General features: G+C 37.1%; 3 protein-coding genes across 3 annotated transcripts in view; all 3 read right to left on the reverse strand.

The window, feature by feature from the left end:
* Positions 1 to 508: 508 nt before the first annotated feature.
* On the reverse strand, positions 509 to 3123 carry LOC149674079 (CB1 cannabinoid receptor-interacting protein 1-like). The gene is made up of 4 exons (XM_089839933.1): positions 2713 to 3123; positions 2556 to 2653; positions 2347 to 2491; positions 509 to 2289 (listed from the first exon to the last, which is right to left on the reverse strand). The coding sequence occupies exons 1-4, from the start codon at positions 2788 to 2790 to the stop codon at positions 2125 to 2127; spliced, it is 486 nt and encodes a 161-aa protein (XP_089696059.1). The 5' UTR covers positions 2791 to 3123; the 3' UTR covers positions 509 to 2124.
* A 137-nt stretch (positions 3124 to 3260) lies between these two features.
* Positions 3261 to 8591, reverse strand: LOC149674080 (uncharacterized). The gene is made up of 5 exons (XM_089839932.1): positions 6283 to 8591; positions 5912 to 6229; positions 5538 to 5841; positions 5321 to 5475; positions 3261 to 5227 (listed from the first exon to the last, which is right to left on the reverse strand). The coding sequence occupies exons 2-5, from the start codon at positions 6218 to 6220 to the stop codon at positions 3368 to 3370; spliced, it is 2628 nt and encodes an 875-aa protein (XP_089696058.1). The 5' UTR covers positions 6221 to 6229; positions 6283 to 8591; the 3' UTR covers positions 3261 to 3367.
* A 151-nt stretch (positions 8592 to 8742) lies between these two features.
* mib1 (E3 ubiquitin-protein ligase mind bomb 1) overlaps positions 8743 to 22113 on the reverse strand; it is a 65844-nt gene continuing 52473 nt past the window's right edge. Inside the window, exons 12-19 of the mRNA XM_089839931.1 lie at positions 11051 to 11183; positions 10859 to 10945; positions 10391 to 10570; positions 9943 to 10320; positions 9803 to 9881; positions 9648 to 9734; positions 9411 to 9586; positions 8743 to 9326 (exon numbers count right to left, since the gene is read on the reverse strand). Coding sequence (XP_089696057.1) covers positions 9186 to 9326; positions 9411 to 9586; positions 9648 to 9734; positions 9803 to 9881; positions 9943 to 10320; positions 10391 to 10570; positions 10859 to 10945; positions 11051 to 11183 — 1261 coding nt within the window. The 3' untranslated portion in view covers positions 8743 to 9185. The remainder of the gene's footprint in view (positions 9327 to 9410; positions 9587 to 9647; positions 9735 to 9802; positions 9882 to 9942; positions 10321 to 10390; positions 10571 to 10858; positions 10946 to 11050; positions 11184 to 22113) is intronic.

Genomic DNA, 22113 nt, shown 5'->3' on the forward strand with positions numbered 1-22113 from the left:
GCATGTTAACAAAGGAATCCGCCATTCTTGCCTTCTTTGTCTTTGTCCTTACACTTACAGTAGACGAAATGGGGAGTTCCAAACCGCCACGTGATAAATCGTGACCTTACCCTATGACCTCACTTACCAGTCTAAGACAAATTTTCCGCCAATCACAGCAGCCCTTGACCTCAAAATTTTAAATAAAAGGTTTTAGAAAAGCAATACACGTTGATATGCGATTTTAAAGATGACATTTGACCCCGTGTGCTGGCAAATGGAAAAAAAAAAAAAAAATTCTGTAGGGAAGAATTCATTCCATCTCTGCTGCCCCCCCCCCCCAAACTACATTTTTTATACATAGTTTACAGGCGGGGAGGATTCATACCATTTGCACATGGAGACCTGGCAACTTAGAGTGTAAAATAGCAGACGATTTTACACTCTAAGTCGCTTGGTCTCCTGGTGTTAATGGTAGGAATCCTCTACGCCTGTAAACTATGTATAGGGTAATTTTCTAAAAAAAGGCTTGTTGCCATAAAATTTATTTGTAACTTTTAAAAACCTACAATAAAACTTTACAAAATTAATTATTTAAAGCTCTAAATAACATAATATTTAAAAATATTACAACAATATTAACACAATAATTTAAAACATCTTTATAATAGCTCTAAAAGAAGAATTTAAATTTGATTATGATCTAGTGGCACTGTTCTAGCACATTTTTTATTTAAAACGTTAACGTTTATTCTGGGGTAAAATTTACTAGCAAAAAACATCTTTTAATCATTTTCCTCCCTATTTATTTTACTAAGACACAAATATTGATTATAGAGCTACTGATAACAGCAAATAGATAAGGAACTCTCTGAAAACAACATCAAATGTCACGACTAGGCAAGATTGATTTGAAACAATGATTAGATCTAAAATATAATATTACCAAATGTGGATGAGAGGGAAAGTATGACAATGGCCATAGAGCCTGTGTTAAAAAACGCGGACATCAAAGTTTCGCCAATAACTATTTAGTTTACTAGTGACTGATGGACTTGCAAACTCGCGACTGAAAGTAGTTCAAACATTTATGCTCCTTGGTTTAACCATAGCCCACTCGATCACGCGCATCACGACGCAAGCTGCTCGCGCTATAGCTAAATTACCGAGATTACACAATAGCAGACGACGGTAACCGCGAATTAACACAAGACCTATTTTAAGGGAGTGAACAGGCCCAGTATAGCTACGCCAATAAAAAACGGTGAACTACAGCGAAACTCTGATGACTCGCGACTTTTGGCTATTTTCATACTTTTCCTCTCATCCACTTTTGATATTACGTACGCCTGTACTTAAAATATTGAGATTGTTTGATAATATTTTTAGGGTTGCTATAAAAATCCCTGAATTTTCCAGGACAATATTATATTGATTATTGAAGCATCAAATTAACAATTAAATTAACATTTTGGACCCATTTCAAAATCCCCCTGACTTTTCTAGGTGTTCATAGACATAGAAAACCTTGGCAACGTGAGATATAGAAAAAAATCAGGGGAAATTAAAATTTCTTAATTAAATTTTGAGCTAAAACGTGAAAATTTCAGGGAACTTTTAAAGCAAACCCCTTTTTTTTGGCCACGACTAGTTTTTTCTTTTAATATGGAACATAGTCGAGATTAATGCGATTATTATTTTTAACTAGGCGCATAACTAATTAATTCGTTGTTGGAGGGAGTATTGACTACCAAATAAATATCTTTGGTACTTTTTTTGATTAAAATTTAAAAATGACTCTTTTTGTTAGCTACCGGTATTTTATATTAATATTATTAATATATAAATTTATATAAATGTCATGGAAAAATAAAAAAATATTATTATTCATTAGCTAAATAATCTCTGGCTAATCGTAATCTCACGGGTATCAGATAAAATATTGGGAGGTGGTTTTTGTTTTCCACTTAAAAACAATGACTAGCCCGGATCTCGATTAATTAATATTATCATTATCGCATATCTCGGAAGAATCTTCCATTTCTTTGATTAGAAGGGATTGGGGGGGGGGGAGGAAGACACATTAAATTGACACATTTATAAAATGTAAAATCTTTTGATTCCCAATTATTTTGTTTCTTAAATCTAACGGTAAGATTCTTTGACAACATCAACGTAGGATAATCCATCCTTCGCTTCACAATCAAGCTCAATTTGATGCAAAGCGGAGCCCCAAGTAGCGTGGGCTACATCTTTTTCTTCGTAAAATTTCATTTGGAGTATTAATTTCAGTGTTCCCAATTCCTTCATCTTTTACGGATATCACTTTTTAATAGGTATTAAAGACATCTGACGTTTATATTTTACCTGTAGGGTTACCGGTATTTTATCTCGTTTCGTTCGTTTGGTCGTTTTTAAGCCCAGTACAGGCCAAGAAGCGGAGTAATGGGCTCTATCTTCATCCATTTTACTTTCTCTGATTTGTAACACCTCATCAATTATCATAACTTTCCTAAAAACGTTGCGTTGTAGTTGGGTAATTAGTAATTAGTAAAATATAAATTGATGAACTTTACTCTAAAGTTTGAGGTGGTCTGACAGTAACGCTTACAACGTAAGTTGTATCTACGTTAAGCTTAACTGTAGTTTTGGTGTCAAATCTTTCACCATCATTCTGCGGAAGAAATTATTAAAACTAATAATAAGTCTAATTAAAATCAAATTAAATCTCACCTTGTAATAAATTTCGCCCCCATTTTCCTTAGTAAACGAAATTAAAACTTTAAATTTATTTAAGCTCTCTCTGAACATGGCTTCTTTACCTCCTACACCTACACCTCACTGAACTGTCAAAATTATGCCCTTGTTCTAAACGTAACGTTACGCGCCCCCATTGTAAAAGACAATTCCTACGTTTACAAGCATCTACTTAAACAGTTAAACACCCGTATTTTGACGAAATAACGTTCCCTAAATTAAAAATTTGCATATTTACATCTCCCCCATCACAGAAATTCCATTTCCTCCCACACTTTGGCTCGGCTTCAATACTCTACGGCTTCCTTCCTTTCCCTTTCCCGGCGTTTTAGCTTCGATTTGCCGCGAAAATTTTCTATCTTCCCCCGTAAACGAGTTTCTTCCCCACCTGAAAAGTTCGTTCGGAGCAGTAATTATCTTTGAACCGGTTGCGTATTGATTCTCCGCACCAAACGAATCCGAGAGCCCGCCAAATTTAAATTGCGTAAAATTAAACGGCATTGAAAAAATAAGTTTAAAATACATTTAAATTGGAAAAATACTTTATTAATGCTGTAAAACTTACGAAAAATACATGTTTTGGTTTAATCTAAAATAACACCATGATTTATAAACTGAAAATAATTTCATTTCACCAAAAATCCTCCGAATTTGAAATTTCTTCCTTTTGATTTCCGAGTGAAAGACTTTTTTCACTGGCTACATCTTCTTGATCATCATTTTCATACAATGTTGACAAATTTTTCTGCGGTATCTTACTTTCCGGAAACTTTGAGAGTGGAGTTGAAACTTCCAGCGGTTGAAAGTTAAACATCTGACTCTTACTAGAAGAGTTTGAAGTTGATTGTAGACGAGAATCAGAATTTTTTTCCTTCACTTCCTTATCCACTTTGGTTTCTTCAACAATTGAATTCATGAAAAAACTCGGCATTGATTCATCCATTAAATTATTAGCAGACTTTTCTCTGACTAGTTGCGGACTTTCTTCAGGCACTTCAATGTCACTTCTTGGATTTTCAACTTGACGTTGTAGAGTTAACTGCCTATTATCCATATTATATCGCACACTGTAGCTTGTCATATCTTCGGTGTCTGGTTTTTGAGATTCGGGGTTGACTAGAAACATAATCTCATCCCCAGAGTGGCTCATAAAGTTTGGGCGTTCAGGATGTTCAACTTCAGGTTCGGGAGATGAAGTGTATCTCACTGGGAAATCACCAACATTATCATCATCAATTTCTTCTTGGTTAGTAGTAATATTACGATGAGATTGTTTAGAAAAACTGGGCAGTGATTTTGCTGGTTCATGGTGAGTATATTGGTTAGGCTTCAGGTTACGCCTATGTTCTTCATAGAAAAGAGTTGGCTTTTCTCTTTCATTAGGCCTTGGTTTCCTCGGAGCGCCTCCTTCACTGGCTAATGTATGAGATGAAGCGTATTGAGCACCCTTAGCTAGATAACTTCGAGTCTTTTGAGTTTCTCTGTTTAGATCTTGGACAGAGCTATAACGTCTTCTGTCAACCTCAGTAGCGCCTTCTTGGTTTAATGAAGGATCAGATCTGGCCATTTTCAACCGGGCTTCAAGTTGGTAAGGATAACAAGAGGAAACGGCACCTCGGTGCTGATTCTCAATCACCCTTCCATATTTTTGTTCCAAGTTCCTGGCTTCAATTTCCATAGCATCCAGACGATTTTTGGCTTCTTGAATAAAACTAGGTGGTTTCAAACTGCTACTTCCCGAGGATGAATATGAATTTGGGTTTTCGGGTCTTCTAGAAATTGGAGCACCCGTGTTAGAGTAGTGATAGGGGATATTGTATTGAGGTCCAACTTGATAACCACCGTAGTTTGGATTAGATTTGGATCGAAAATGCTGGCGTTCCCTCTCATCTTGTAAGTAACGCGTATTTTGAATCTCAGACTGTAATCTTTCATTCAGTTGGTTCAAAGAGGAGATATGGTATTTCAAATCATCAATTCTGTTTATCGCTTTCTCGTAGTTGAATTTCAAGTCCTTAACTTCATCAGAAAGACGGATATTTTGGTGTTTTAAAGCTTCTTGATCTTGTCGGAAGGCTGACTCGGCTTTTTGCAATTGTTGATGAGCTTCGAGCAGTTCGGAAGAAGGGGTAACCATCCCCATTGTTAATTCCGATATTTTGGCTTGAAATTGTTGTTTAAGATCCAAATTTTTTCGCTGCATCTCTTGAAAATATTTCGTAGTCGATTCAAGTTCTTTCTTTACCATTTCAAGCTCAGATTTGATGATATTATAATCTGACTGAGAAGTGATGACTCGAGATAGGGAAAGGATTTTATTCTGAAGGATTTTGTTTTGTTCAGTAAGGGTGGCTATGTGAACTTCACTTTCAGCCAGTTTTAGATTAGATAAATAAGTTTCTTTGTTAAACTGAGATTGTGGCTTTTCAGTTTTATTATCCTTAAGGCTCTCATCAGATTCCTTTCCCTGATTTGGCGTATTGGGATCATCCTTTGGAGTTTTATACGCAAAAGGAATAATTATAAAATAAAATTGAATGTTTAAATACTAAGCCTACGCCTAATTAGTTATTAACTTTACTACCTTGTTAAACTCATCAATATCATCATCCTCAATTTCAATTGTTTTGTCTAAATGCCTTTGTTTTGTTACAGCTTGATTTAACCGGTTCCGAATTTCAGAATCAATTCTCATACGAAAATATTCCTCCTCTTTTATATTAAATAATTTTGTTTCATCTTTAAAGTTTAAATAATTCCCATAATTATCAAATTAAACATATATCTTAAATCCTTTTTACCATTTGAGGGTGTGGAAAAATTGGTATTTGTTTGAGCATTTGTTTTAGCGATGGAAAATGGCATCTCTCTTAACAACCTCTCAATAGTAAAATAAAGAAGTCCCCTTTCGTCCGTGTTGCTATAAATTTGAATTAAATCCTTACGTAATTCTGAGGTTCTAGGAATTGACATAATGTGCAAAATATCTTCAATAGTAAAGGCACTTTCAGGGTTTGTTACAAGCTGCGATTCGCGCAAGAATGTCGACAAGGTAAACTCAAAGTTACCCCTTTTTAAAAAGTCGCAAATCAACCAATTTGAGACCTAATTTCAATAAAGAAACGTTAAAAAAACCATAAAACCTAATGCTTGCCAGTCTACAAGATATACTTACTTGAAAGGGAAGTTTGGAGGTTTCACTATCAGCTTGAGGTTTCCTGGCGAGATTAAGCTGGGAAGACATATCAAAGAGTTCATTGACTAGTTTATTACGTAGTTCAGCCTTAACTTCGTTCAAATGTCCCCGACTTTCCAGTCTTTCTGTTAATTTGGCTTGTAATTGTTCGAAAGACATCTGTTTGTTGACAGGCCAAGGCCTATCGGAAGTTGGCTTCATCTTTGGAGAGCTAGTTGCAGACGATGCCGAAGCAGCCGAATTAGGCTTAGCCCTAAAAGGCGGTCTACCGTCGCGATTTGACTCCATAATTTTCACCTAATGTTGATTGAACATTAAATTAAAACATACGGTATTAAATTCACACTTACTGCTAGAAGCAAATACGGATGACCTCTTCGGTCTGAATTCTGACCAAAACTGTTTTAATAACTGCTTGGCTAAGGGCTAAGGCTGCTGAGCGGCCTAAACCTCAGGCTCATAGAATCACAGGCCGCCGCCATTGCATATTTGCATTGTTAACAGGGTTGGAAATAAGGATTATTTCTAAACTAGTCCTCCGGACCAGTGACATGTGATGTCTTAAATATTAAACTGGTCCCGGAACCAGTGACCCTTTCCCTATTTCTCTACTGGTCCCAGGATTCGGGTTAATAGATGCAAAATTCAACTGGACTCCTACAGTCGAAATTTATGTTAAAATGAAAAGCAAAAATCTGATAAAACTTCATTAAAGTGGTCCCCATATCAAATTTTAGTAAAAGTAGGAATTTATAAACTAGTCATTGGGACCAGTGACCCTCAGGTTTTGAATAAAAAAAATTGGCCCAAGCTATTAATAAACTGGTTTTTGACCAAATGACCAGTAAACCCTTGAATACCTTAATTGTTAACGTAGGCAACGAGTAAACCAGTATATATAGGCGGCGTTGCTTATTTCCTAGCCTCTCTTCCCATGTACGAAAATGTAAGTTTTTACACTATATGCCACCCAATCGGCTAAAATTACTAAAGATTTATAAACAGTTTACTGTATAGAGGTTTATTGAATATATTTAAACAGAGTTTTAGGTAAATTATCAATTATTTTCATTATAAAATTAGATATGTTTGGAGAGTGAGGCCCTCTTTATCTGGGTGTCGAGTTTTTAATTGTCCAGAATTTTCTTTAAGTAATTGTCTTTGTCTTGTGTGAAGGTACAGTTGTTCCAAAGTACCAACTACCAACACCCATGACAAAAACATTTGCCCGTCCTTAACGGGTTTGGGCGCAATTTCTGAGGCCTTTTCAAGGTTTAGTTGAGTCAAAGAGGAGGGAAATAGGGAGAGATAATCGCATAGGCAGCCGTGATCCATCCGTATTGAGAAGAGAGGAAAATGTGTGATACGCGGCGGCTCTTAACGCGCAACTTATTCGCGCACAGTTGACGTTATTGGTTCTCCTCTTTCGGGCTACTACTACGTCACCAAAATTGCTCGGAAAGGTTTAAACGTTGTTAAAACGTACGCTTTAAAAATAAAAAGCCGAGGCTTAAGTGAAATGTTCAGCCAAGTGGGCTTTTTTAAGCAAAGAGTTATTTATTTATCAGAGGTAATTTAGATAGATAGTATAAGATTAGAGCCGTGTAATGTTTCAGGAAAATATTCAAAATATCTTACTTGTAAACATATAACACCAAATCCTGCTAATGGATCACTATCACCATTAGAAAAATGGCTTGAGCACACGAACCCACGAAATGATGTTTTTTAATTACACATTGTTGATGTTTGGTTATAGGTTTTCGAAATGGTTTAAAAGTTATACCGTTCATTTTTGGATTACTTGAATACCGCGTATTGCTACTACAATTCAAGTAGCAGCATTTTTTGTGGTAAACCATTTTAAATTACCTCTGATAAATAAATAACTCTGCTTAAAAAAGCCCACTTGGCTGATCATTTCACTTAAGCCTCGGCTTTTTATTTTTTTTTTTTTTTTTGAGGTTTTCAATGCGAATAGGGTCTATGGACCGCGGCAAGGATGTGATTATTCAGGGTTCAGTAGGAGTGTAAGCAGGGGAAGGAAATGAGGTTTACTTGGGAGGTGACGGACGGGGTGTGGGGGTCAAGTCACCTCCGGCGGACACGGGGCAGTCGGCACCTATAGGGTAGGATCGCCGACATGTGTCTTATTCCCTCAAACTTTGCCGCCCAGTAGCTTGGCTTACAGGAGTGCGCCACACTCCCGGCTCGGCTTTTTATTTTTAAAGCGTACGTTTAACGTTTAAACCTTTCCGAGCAATTTTGGTGGCGTAGTAGCCAGAAAGAGGAGAACCAATAACGTCAACTGTGCGCGAATAAGGTGCGCGTTAAGAGCCGCCGCGTATCACAAATTTTCCCCTCTAGATGGATCACGGCTGCCTATGCGATTATCTCTCCCTATTTCCCTTCTCTTTGGTTGAGTATACGGTGCCTGATACTATGAAATAATCTAATATGAAATTCTTGACGTTATAACGATAACGACTAGGGATGTCAGCTTCCCAGAAAAAAACCGTTTTTCGGTTAACGGTTTAATCTAAATGGCCGATTTAACCGATCCAAACTGGACAAAAAAACATCGGTTTTTCTCCGGACTTTGTTCTACTATAGATTTGCCAATTAATAAACTGGTCCCAAGGACCAGTAACCCCCATTTCTAGAATTTAAAGACTAGTCCGAGCAATTAATAAACTGGTTTTGAACCAGAGGAAGTAGTGTGCTATTTCCACCCCCTCTCATCCACTTTTGCTTTCATTTACTTACCTTTGATGATAGGTCTAATTTTCCGGTGAAATTACACTAAAAAATTCATTTAATTCGAATTTAATCTACAAACAAAGGTTTACACCGGAAAAAAGAACATCAAAAAATTGCTTTAAAGTACAAATTTAGGTTACAGGAAAGTCAAAAGGGGCAGCTACCGCCCTTTGATTCTTTAAGGCTCTATAGGAAGACAATGTCAAGTGCCACCCCTACTGATCTTTTTTTATAAGCCCTGTGTACCAGACTTTACAGGAAAAAAAAATTAAACACTGAAAACAACTTTACCATTAATCACTAAACCAAGAAAAAATGCTATTATAGGCCTAGTACTAACATAAATATGACCAAAAATTGGTTTAGTTATAATAAAATGTGCCATTATCCATAGACTCGCGTTATTTTTTTTTTCTTTTATAACTCTTAAACTCTCCTTAAATACTTAATTCGCGATGGCACTAATTTCGTTAATTAGATTAATAGAAAAAATTCAATATAGAAGAATCCTCTTCTCCACCGATTTACGACAAATTGGGCATTCTGACATCCGATCTCCGCACATTTGACAAGTACCGTGTCCACAAAGAAATATCATATTCTTAAGGCGATCCAAGCATACTGGACACATGGTCTACAAGTAGTATAAAAAGAAAACAACATATATCCAAGTGGTTTTACGTTTTTTACATTTAAAAGTTGAAAAAACATGACCCACCTGCTCTTTGATATCTTGCAATTGCTGTTGTAACTTTTGCACATCATTGTTACTAGTATCTTTGGTTCCATTGTTCAAGAGACCCACAACGGGTGCCGGTGTCGTATTTATGTTGTGGTTAATGAGCAAATTGTTATTAGGCACTGGGGGAGGAGTCGGTGTAGGAGGTGGTGGCGCTAAAAGAAGAACGGAAAATTAAATCAGGAACTTAATTGTTGTTAAGTCTTGATCACTTACCAGTTCCACCACAGCAAACTATAAATGGGACAACTTTATCGATAGAAGCGCGACATTGGACACATTTTTTCATCAAAGCTGCGCAACCTGTGAAATGAAATCTTTAGTAGGCTTATTTACCATTGAAAGCATTTTCAATTTAAGTTAAAACGGACCGTCACAAGCGCAAATATGTCCGCAAGGTTTAAAAAGCACCGACGCCCTCTTATCAGAACATACGACGCATTCCTCAATCTGCGTTGAAATCAATAATTAAACTAATCCGCAACTGTTTAGAATTAAATTTGGATCGTACCTTTGTTCGTGAAGTAACTGGTTCCTTGCACATCAGACATTTCTTAACTCTGGGCGAGCAAAGGAAACAAGTGGCAATGTGTCCGCATGGTCCAAACAAAGTGTCCCTTTTCATATCCGAACAAACCATGCATTCCTCCAAGGAGTCTTGTTCATTAGGTTGGTTTATAATATGAGTAGGCAATGGGTGTTGACCACTGGCTCTCTCTTTATGGCATTTAGCCAATGCCTTGCACAAATTGGGGTCTGGACACAGATCCAAGGGGGTTTGACCTTTCTTGTTTTTGATATTTAAATCGGCTCCGTACGAAACCAGAAAACAAGCGATTGAAGCGCTGCTTTTCTTATCAGCTCCTTGGGTACCCAAACCCATAAGCAACTTAGGAAGGATAGTTATTAGAATTTCAATGGACTATTGAAGCCAGGTTCCCTGTTTGTGGTGGGCATACCTCATTACCCCAATGGGGTGGAGATTCAGCGGATGGGGCTTGAACCCCAACTTTCCCACCTTCTTGCATGTCTTGAAGTTGACGTAGCTGCGATAAGGTATGATGGCGCAAAGCCTCGTGAAGTGGGGTATCACCATCTTTGTCCGGGATATTCAAATTGCAACCCTCACGGACTAGAAGCTACGCGAGAATAGCCGTTTTCAAAAACCAGTCAACCGTGACCCAACTTATATTTATACTACAATCCCTTTAACTATCTACCCGATAAAAAGTACCCTTGAAAGATTTCTTCCCTATGACAAAAACCAACAAGAGGACACGAGAAATTTGATCTTCGCGATCAAGAGACCAATGGAAGGCACGATAAAAATGCGAAGAATACGACAGAGTACAACTGTAAGTAGTCAAGTGGGGCAAGCACGAGGGAAGAAAAATTCCATTGGGGTCAAAAGGGTAATTTTGTTTTACCCTGACTATGTGGGCATGTTGACGTTCCACGGCTAAATGCAACGGTGTTTGTAGGTTGACATTCTGCAGATCCATATTAACTCGTCCCTAAAAAAGGAACCCAAAAAAGGGTCGGTTACACCATGCTAAACGGACCTGCCGTGAACATAAAGGGTTCGGTTGTCTGGTGAAGAGATAACGAATTCATTTTACTTGATGGACAAGTAGTTCGGCGACTTCAACGTGGTTATTGAGAGCGGCTAAATGCAAAGCCGTATATCCATCATCCTTCTTTTCATCCACAATCCATGGTCGTGGTAATTTCGACAGAAGAATCCTCATGGCGCTATTATGTCAGAGAAAAGAACCAAAGACGAAAAAAATATTCAAATTTTTCATCTCATAAATACCAAAAGGATTTAAAATATATTTCGGGACTTTTTTTTCTTCCTTAAAATACGCGCTCGCTGATATGTAGGTTAAGTCATTGATCTCCTTATTTACATAAATGTCAAATCAAAAAATTTCATATCGCAGATCAAGATTTAGTACCTTAGGATGTCGAATTTGTAGTTGGTAACCGACGAAATTCATAGTTTTCTCTTGTTTATTGATTTTGATGAAATATTTAGTTTAATGGAAGCCAAAATAAAGATATTATTGTATAGTAATCTGCCTAGACATTGGCTTGTTTACTAACTTCTAAAATGTGTAAATTCCAAATTACAGTTTTGAAATATATTATACCATATACCATATACACCCCAGTTTTTAGTTTTTAAAATTTTCAATTATAAATTCAGCTCCGTTCTGAAAGTGTGCCTCGCTGTCTAACAAGACTCGAGTAAGTTAACGGTTAAGTTCTAGACTAAGTTAAGGAAAAGAAAAAAAAAATTAATTTTCTCCGGGAGTTCTCGGGTAATTAGACAATTTGCATATTAATTAAATTTTGGAATGTCAGGCAGAATTCCCATCTGGTTAATTATCTTAAGAAAATTGTCAGTACGAATTCCCCAACATAAAAAAAAATAAGTAGAAAACCGATAAAAGCGTTTAAGGAAACTTCTTTTTTTTTCTCTCCGGTTTTAATTTCGCTCTTGATGACGTAAGAAAGACAGTAACGGAGAGATGCAACCTTTACAAAAAGCCCTTCCATTCCCAAAAGCAAACCAAAATAACTATAGAGAATCAAGGATAGGGTACCCCCCATCACCGTGGTAGCGATAGGCATATGTGGAAAAAAGGTTTTTAGACCTCCCTAAGCCTAATAGAAAAAGGATGAAGAAAATATATATATATAACCCCACACGAAAACCCGCGCTTCTAAGGACGATAAAAAGTTAGGCTTGTACTCTGGTTGGTTATATGATCCTATAAGTTTGACTTTCATTCCTCTAAAAGGTTTTTGCCCTCCATAATCCCTATGATTCTCATTTCGACCGAATAAAAAAGTTTTTATTTCTCATAGAAAAAATAAAAGTAAACTAGTAATATCGTAACGCTAACCCTACCTATAATTATATATTCCTCCTTGTTTCAATGGCTCTTGTATTTTTAAAAATATCTAGTCAACTTCTTTAAGTCAACTTCCGAGAGGGATATGTAATAAATTTCATTCCGAAGACTGTTATTTGTCTATTGTCAACTTAAAAGTTGAAATGTCAGGGGGCGAAAAACTGGAGAAATTTGTAGTTTTCTAACATTTGTAATGTTAGAAAGTATGTAATATTTCAAAGTATGTAACATTTTCAAAGCAAAATCTCTCTATGTAAACCGAGGTGTACGCTTTTTCAATTAGGAAAATTTACAAGATTCCATAGTTTTTACAATAAATACAATAACGAGTATGTAATATCTAACATTTTCAAAGCAAAATCTCTCTATGTAAACCGAGGTGTACGCTTTTTCAATTAGTAAAATTTACAAGATTCCATAGTTTTTACAAAAAATACAATAACGAGTTGGTTTTACGTGTACAGCCAACTTGTTCTCAGTACTTCGAGGCCCGAAAAAGCGGTAAAAGATGGTTGAAAGAGGAGAGGTGAAAAGCCCTATTCGTCGCTCAGAGAGCGAGAGAAATACGGCAATGAAGAGAAGAAAAAAAAATACTATCCTCTCCCAATTCCTAGAGCTGCAAGCCCGCATCATCCCGGAGGCTCAAGAGCAGAGAGAACTTTTGGCGGCAAAAAAAAAGGCGCGCGGGCGCGTGCCACGCTTTCTCTCTTCTCCTATGGACTTATTTCCTAAAATAGGATTTTGGGATTAGAGGAGTGAGGCCTCTGAGGCTCTCCATCCCCGAAAACTTGGGTGCGTTATAAAACGAAATATATATTTTTTTCCACGACGCTAGGAGGCCCTCCTATCCGATGCGAATTCCTTCCAGCATCCTTCCACTGTACGGTACAAAAAGGAAAAGCTAAAACTCCAGCCGAATCTTCAATGAGATAGAGAGAGAGAGAAAAAAAACTTTTTAAAGATTTTATGGAATAGTTTTAATGTTTTGGGTTTTGGTATTTTTAATACGGATATAATTTTAATCCCAGGATGGTAACATGGGTTATAAATGATTTCCCATACAGTATCTTATTTCTGGTTTTTATTTCTAAGATTTATTCATTCATACTTTTCGGGGAATCGTAAAGTTTTATTGAATCGCGAAGTGCGAGAAAACGGATACGGGTATAAATAGATAGAATAAAGTGTAAATGTTTCGATGGTATTTGAATTTGTACGTAACAACTGTTTTCGAATTATTTGTAAGTCTTAAGAAAAGGCAGGAAATGGGGTATATGTTATAGGATTGGTATTAAACTTAATCACGTGAACTTGCAAAGGGCGGTTTGAATATGTGCAATTGTAGGTTCGTTTTATATTTAACTGTAGGGTCTTCAATTCTTTCTGAACTAATCGTAATTATTGTCTCTTCCAAATAGTTAACCAGATAGTCCAAGCCTCCTAGGCTTAACTAACACAGGGAGCTAAGCCTAATAAACAGTATAAGACGATGGGGTTAATTATTTAATATCACTTACATCGTCGTTCTCCATTGGCTGATAATGTCTAACAGCATGGAAGAATATTTAACGAGACCATGTTGCGTTGCAATACCCTTAACATGCACATTCGATAAAACTACTCCAGACAATACTTTACAGCAATGGAAAAAGACATTACTCGAGTTAGAAAAATCAGGGTTCGTGCAACTTTTGAAAAACTAATATTGCCAGTTGTTTAACAGCAAATAGTGTAATAAGAAACGAAGTAGTTTTTTTTTTCATTTAAATTTTTCAAATATTTTTATAAATTTAAAATATCCCTGAACGTTTTAGCCTGTAAAATTCTAAAACTAGGCAACGGTTATCCAACATCCAAAATTTATTACGAGTTTAAATCTGAAACATTCCGAAAATTTAAATTCCTAAGAGCCGTAATTGAATTTAGCCGGAAGAATAAGCGAGTAATATTAAAATATAATCAAAGGGTCCTTCCTTAATTAATGCAATATTGAAGATGCGACTCCGAGGAAAAGGCTGTGGTATGGAGGAACATGGATCTTGGCTTTGAGCCAACAATTTTAAAACTATATATAAATATAAAAATAAGGAAGCTATACAAAGAAGACCATTGAAACGACCCATTAACCCTTTAGAACTTCATCCCTCTACAATATCGTTCGTTCTTGGAAAGTACTTACGTAAGACCCTAACTAAAATCTTTAACAGCACCGCGCGCCATTAAGGGTGTGATCAGCCTAAGTAAATTATTAAAAGACTAAATAATTATCATATTGAAACAACATAATTTAAGCCATTTTAAGGGACAACGCCCGACCTTCGATTAGCTTCAAATTTCGGAGGGATACTAAAACCCTCTTTCGCAAAATCGTCCTTTTGAGGATGAAGAAATTCTTGACCAATAGTTTTAAAACCCAACTCCTTCGATAACCTCATTTAGTTTAATAGACATATATCAATTTTGGAATTTAAAATCAGTTTACAGCAGAAGGCATTTCGCAGAACGTTTCCGGTCGGTTGCCGGAAGTCATATTCATATCATGTCTCTCTCAATTTCTGAGAGAGTATCCGATTTAGTAAGACTAGAGGTTAAACCAGAAAACCCCCAACAGCCCATGGATAACAGTACCACTTTAGCTATTTACAACTCCGTCTCCACGAAAATTCTACACTACGTTTAATTACTTATTACAAACATAAAACTGCACATAATAACACGTGTTTCAAATATTACTCTTTTTTCTTTCTTTTGTAAACCCCAATAGAACGAAGTGTAAGATTTGAGGTATACCGCTATCCCTTTAATGTTTTAATCATATTCATCAAGAAGAAATTAAAATTGACATTCTCCATTTAAAAGGATACACGACTGAAAGAGAATAATAATTGTCCAATAGTATCCAACGCATTTAAGTATGTCTTTAGCAATATTAAACGTTTTAACCGTTTCCATAGAGGGAATTATTCCTTGGGCAGAGTTTGAAACATTGGCTTTAGTTTCCAGCTCTTTATGAATACATCGTTCACAGAATCCCGAGAGAGGGAGAGTGAGCATTTATGGTAGAAAACGACGACATCAGAAAGAAAGAAAGAAAGGGAATCGTGCCAAAAATTAAGCTCGCGTTGTAGAAGCGCGTGGAATTGGTATAGAGAAGGGGGAAGTAATTTTCACCCGTCTTTGATGACCTAAGCCTGCCTACTACTCTCTCGGCCCTACTTTACCGCTATAACCAGAGGTAACATAGGCCTAATTCATTTCCAAGTTTCTAATTTTCAACCCCACGAGTTTCCCTCTATTTTGCTGTCAAGAACCCATGCACGACAAGAGAACGTTCAAAGATAGAGTTGGGCTGTACCGTAATCCCGCGTCCCACTCAAAGACGATGCTAACAAAGAGAATATAGGGGAGGAGTGGAAAGAGGGGAAAATCTTGTTGCTCTTTTCTACCGCGCATCTTCAATGCGCAGTACCGAGGCATTTCCGTTTGAGACATTAAACGGTATCGTAGGTGGCGCGACTGAGCCGGAAACTCAATCGTACCACTAGTATAATTTAGGGGCAACAATGTAATTTAGCCTTGTGGAGCGGGGGAGCTTCAACTCCTCCCCTATATTCTCTTTGATGCTAAGTAAATTTAGGGGATCATAACTTGAAAACTGTGGCCCGGACGGAAAAATGTCATTGAACAATTTTGACTCGAAATCGCCTAACCCTCCCATTATTTCATACAGACCTTTAACAACTCAGCGCTAAAGTATAAGCTGATAGAAGCCTAAGACTCATACGTTCTCAGGTCTAATATGGGTTATTTTTTGAAATTTAGATTTAAGATGGTTGTACCCACTTCTAAACTTCTTAATACACACGACTGTTATCAACTCTAAGGTTGGAAAACTTAAAGAACTTTATTTTACTTATGAAGTAACTAAATGACACTTGGGTCCCGAGGGCTGTGATGACGTCACGATTCGACGAACCGACGCATGCACTGAGCTAAAGAATTTTTTGGTTTTTATTTCTTTTTCATCCTGGTGCAGAGCTTTTCCATCCGAACTTATCTAAATATAAACGTCATTTTTCTGTGAGATGGAAAAGGGGAAGGAGGATAGGGGAGGGGAGGAATCCTTTTGGCTCAGAGACTTTATTAAACCACTTTTTTTATCAACGTTTTTAACATTTTTAGTAACTGCTGCCTCCCACATTTTCATAATATGGAAAAGCCGTCCGTCCCTTGATAGCAGGGCCTTTTTAGCCGCGAGTGTACACGTATTACCCCATGAGTTCATAAGATATGTTCCATAAGTTCGTCTCTGGTTACTGATGATGAAACGTGGGTGAAACTTCATCATAGATTCAGGGTAAAGCGACGCCTGGTGAGGCGCTGTCAAAGGCTTAGTACAGACTAAATAGGAAGATGGACTGCAAAACTAACCGAGTGTGGTCAATTCTCGCGTGTCGTTCTCGAACTAGTTCGAGCTGTAAGTCTCTAGCAATACGAACTTGTATTGGTAGCGTCATACTTATGGAACATATCTTATAAACTTATGGTATTACTTACTAAGTCCTACACGGGGAAAACTTGAGGAAACAAAATCGCATTTTGTTTTAATACCAAATGACTTCATTTTCAAATTTTTTCTTATTCTATTTTTAAAAAGCTCATCTAGAATGATAAAATTATGCAAATGATAGCTTAGTTATCTACGCCGTTTTGGGACAGACGATAATGGTACAACGTAGCGGAGGTTTTCGTTTATTAAGGAAAACATTGGTGAAAAAATATTGTTCATTTCGAAGACGGGATTGCTTTGTTATTATTGTCTGTCTGTTAGTAACGCTCTCACTCTCTCGCGTCGTTATAAAATTAAAAGGCATGGATTATAAATATAGAATAAGGCGACTGTGGAATGATTGTAAGTTTATATAACAATGAATTGAAAAACAAATACTACCAGGAGCAGATGATACTACTTAGTAGTTAAAAAATAAACTGCGCTTAATTTAAAACATTAAATGGTTAAAACAAAGTTAAGCCAGGGATAGATTTAATTTTTGAAGTAAGAATGGAGAACGGTTAGTATTTACTTCAGTTATTCCGACTCATAGACCACCCAGTATAGAGCCCCTCCCTCCAACACGTAACGAAAAGTTTAAATTATTTTATTGGCTCACATAAACTACCTTTTGATGACGTGGTCGGCGAAAAATACGTAGTTTCATTTTACCTCTGTCGCTATGACCCGCCTCTTCTTTCATACCCCTCCGTTCCGTGGGGGTACTCTGTTCACCATTCCTACTTCAAAAATTAAATCTACCCCAGCTGGTTAAACTAGATAATCTATATCCGTTTAACACTGATATCGAGAAATAATAATAATAAAAATAATATATTTAATAAAGCGTAAAAATCAAAACTAGATGACTGCTGGGGTTAAAGGTCATTCCCATCACTGGATAAGAAAACATTCCTCTCGTCTATCGATTTCTATCTAGCCCTATAGTCTGTGTGCAGCTTGGAAGACTACCATTTTCAACGGAGAGAAAAAATAAAGAAGGTTTTCAAACCCCTCAAAAATACCAACGGCGAAAGAAGAAATATCACTCTTGAAATCCAAAAGAAGTAAAATCTTCATTTTTCACAAGAAACGCCAGAAGAGACCGTGAAAACAAAAGAAATAAAAACACAACGCTCGAGGAAGTTTCGTAACCATGCATCACAACGTTAAAAGAAAAATCCTTTCCCAGAAAAAAAATGGCTCAAAATATGACGTCTTTAAAACAATGACTGTAAGCTTACATAACACAACCCAACACTGAAATTCAATAAAACCTAAGAATTTCACGAGCTAAGGCGACGATACTGGCCGTACACTGCGAAATATTTATAACAGCTTCAAAGCTGGCCCACGAATTTTTCAGGGCGTGTAAGAAATGATTAAATACCTCACTCTCCACAGAAAAAAGAAATCGCTTAAAATACCATAGACTATGGCTACCATAGTACATACAATATATCACTGAAAAGACTTGAAAGAGAGCCTGGATGAAAGTCGAGACAAGAAACTATCGAGCTTCGAGTTAAAGTCACTGCCCCGACCACGAAATAACGGTTTTCTCGCGTTTCTTAGACGGGCAAAGTGGTTGACTCTACTATATCTTGAAGGAGAGAGGGATGGAGCCGAACCTCCATACCCTATAACGTTGCAGTTTGATCCCCCATCAACGGCAACTAGGTCCTCCCATCATCCCTAGCGTTTCGGTAGGGTCCTACGTACGGGAACATCTTAGATGCCCCTGTGTCTTAAAAACAAATAAGCTACTTCTCATACAAATTCAATGGCGCTACGGTGGCATCACTTTACAATCGCCTACCGAAGGTACACTATATAGGAGACTTTCATTCGTTGCCGCAGATCGCCCATAATCATTACCGCTCCATCTTACCTCTTTTCTCCATGCTACAATAACAGCCACAGGGTTGCGAAGGGAAGATATAGGGTTAAGACTACATGGTCTAACATGGAAAAGTCTACACGTCTGTCATATATCCTCGATTTAGGAAGTGTTTAGTTTTTAATATGGGAATTTAGCAACGTTAACACGTTTTAAGTTGCCGGCACCTGTCGCGAAGTAGTCTTAAGTACTTATTTGAATATTACGTATTGTAAAATAATTGAAGATATTATGGCCCTTTTTACATAAATTCATGTATCACAGGAACAAATTCCTACATTGGAGTTCCACAAAACTTTGAAGTCATTCATTGAAAACTTCAAATGAACCAATCCAGTTCCCCAATGTAGAGTGACCCAAAACATTTCACGTGAAAAATGCAATACGGTCCTCCGTACCACCCCCACACATAAGCTAATAAATGGTAGGGAAAAGCCTTCTTAGAAACGCGGGGGCGTAGGCTTACCAATGTAGAACTTTCCAATTGAAATCTATATATCGCAAAAACCCGAGACACGTACTGTACACCAATCGACAAGTAGGGGTGCTGTCACAAGAGGGAATATGCCAAGAAGGGAACGCAAAAAAAAAAAATTACATATATTTAAGTTATCAAAGAAAATCCCTTGTACAGTCTAGCCGCGCACTACAACGATGACGTCACAATTTTGTCACGACTGTAATTGGTCCGTCTTAGGCTATCATCCTAAATCATATATACGGTCGGTCTTTGAGCCGTTACAGTCTCCTTTTCGCGGTCTAAACTAACGCCAATTGAGACAAAATGTTTCTTTCAAAAATTCGGACAATTTTTCGGACATTGTTTGAAACTTTTACGAGCTCAAATATTCTGATAAAGAGTTTCGGCGCAACAAAATAGAAAAAAAACGAAATGAAGGTTAAAAATAGAAAATATTTTCCGCAAGCTCAAGGGGTAGGAGATGAACTATTTTTATAATTTTCGTTTTAAGAAAGTTAAAGAAGACGAGCGGGGATCCTTCTCTTCTTTCTCGGCGCGTGCATTTTTTTCCCGCGTTTTTAATGTACAACGTTTTTTGATGTGGATGTGGATTTACGGCAGCCATCTTGAATTCTTAAAATAGAAAATGAACCCCGGAGATCTGTTCATTCCCGCGTGTTTTTTTACGATGACGAAGAATTAAAGGATGGATGCGGTGAAGATCCGAGAGTTTAAAAAAGAAAAAAAGAAGCTTTCTCTTAACACCATCCAGAGCTTCGTCGATTTATTTACGTTATAAAGCGACTTGGCTTTTAAATTTTCACAAACTCCCTCTTTTTCTTGCGCGGGATGTGTTTGCGTCTATTTGGAATTCTTCGATGAAAAATTCAATTTACGCTACATTAATGGGTTTGTATTATCGCGGGTTTTAATTGGTTTAATGATAATTAAGAGTTATAGGACAAATCGAAACTCCTAGCTAGAAAAAGACGTTGTAATGGCGGCCATATTGCTTTTATATATATATTTTTTTTTAGTTTAAATTGCGGGTAAATTAAGTTTAAATTTATAAATTTCTAAGAAGGGTTACGCCTAATTTAGGTTTATATTTGAATTTCTTAGAACTTTAAGCCTAATTCGGGCCTGAATTGATTAAATAACAGCGTAAGGCTTAGCTCGTGATTCAACGGTTGAAGAATTTGACAAAGGCTTAGGAACGTCAGAAACTATTTTGAAATTATGAAGTTATAATTGGCTGGTGGTATGATTTTGGGTGGGAGTGGGTGTGGGAGTCTATAGAGGGAATATTATATCGGTTTACAATAACGATGACACATTTCCAAGTCACAAAATAAAGTTATTATCCGTTACTTTTTAAAAGGCTTAGCTTCCTAGCGTATAGGAATGATGGAAGATTTCACATCCATGGTTGAGAGGTTTTTACAAATTAACTACTCGTAATTACTAAAACTACGTTACATATTCTGATATATTATATCTGATCAAACTATAACGATTTATAAAATTATCCAAAACTAAATCGAATCATAGACCCGGGAAAATTTTGGAAATTCGGGCAAACTAAATTTGCCTCTTGTTAGGCGCTAATGAGGCAATGATCAGTCGCTTCAATTCGATAGCAACTACATGGATTAATTAGTGGCAGACAGCGGAGCGGGAGCTAATTTGACGTCTATATCGAACTATACGTCTACGAACCCCTCATTCAATAACCCTTTCCCCCAAATGGAGGTTCATGACTAGTACATAGAATCATAGACCGAGTGATAACAAATCATTTAACGGGTCACCAGCGTGCCCTCTGGTGGCTGGCCGATGGGGCCGTTGCCCTAGAGCTAAAGATACAACAGAAATACGTAACTAGAAGTAGGCAACTGAACATATAGCTAATCTCGGGAAACCTACCCATAGATGCGAAGTAGAATTATTTGCTAATACGAAACACCTTTATTTCAATGGTTAGGCTTAGATATTAGCCGAGGGGATCGTCACTCGGCTAATCGGTGTTCGCAATAGTGGTACTAAAAGGGGAGGAGCTACGGGAACGTGACGTCAATATTGGTTGTCTAAATTGTATGGCCTGAGCTGACGACTTCCAATATGGTGGCCAAAATAGAGGGAAGAGATAGGAGGGTGTGACGTAACTAGAAAGTTCGTAGTAGCAGCCTATTACGTGTAATATTTAAAACTCCCAAAATGATTACACGTATCGGTGTAGAGTTTAAGGAACGGAAGATTACGAAATTTGTCCGGATCATTTTGGTAGCCCAGGCGAATGATTACGGGGAATTGGTTAAAAGGTTTCGGATAATACGTTAGTTTGGTCTTTTCATAAAAATAGCCTATAATTGTCCCAGATGCTAAGAAGTCTTCGAGTATGGCAGACTGGAATGCCAATGTTTTCACAACGGGAGGGTTAAAAACTTATTAGGGGTCTGGTCTGTCTTTAAACTCTTTCTGCTTATTGTGTTTCGGTTGGCGGTTCTAAATATACACCCGACGTGAATAACGTCATACCAATTTTTGAAATCATCAGCGGAAATGCAAAAACCAGAAGGTTTTCTTACGGAGATTTTTTTTTCCCCTTTTAAAAAAATTATTATTTCACAGACGACTAACTTATGCAAAAAGACACAGTCAAAGACCTTATCAATCCTTTTAAGATATTTATTTTGGGACTTGGGTGTAAGGGAATGCACCCAATGTTAAGGATATAGCCATTGATCGTGTCCTGTTCGAGCTTTGATCCAAAATAACTTAAGTTAGATATTAGAATTAAATTAACTAAAGAGTTGTGCGGAAGTACTTTACATCAAGAAATACACTTC

This window comes from Phalangium opilio, unplaced genomic scaffold (genome assembly GCF_054372755.1).
Source record: "Phalangium opilio isolate 3A_F unplaced genomic scaffold, DU_Popi_V2 ptg000048l_1, whole genome shotgun sequence".
Classification (NCBI taxonomy): Eukaryota; Metazoa; Arthropoda; class Arachnida; order Opiliones; family Phalangiidae; genus Phalangium; species Phalangium opilio.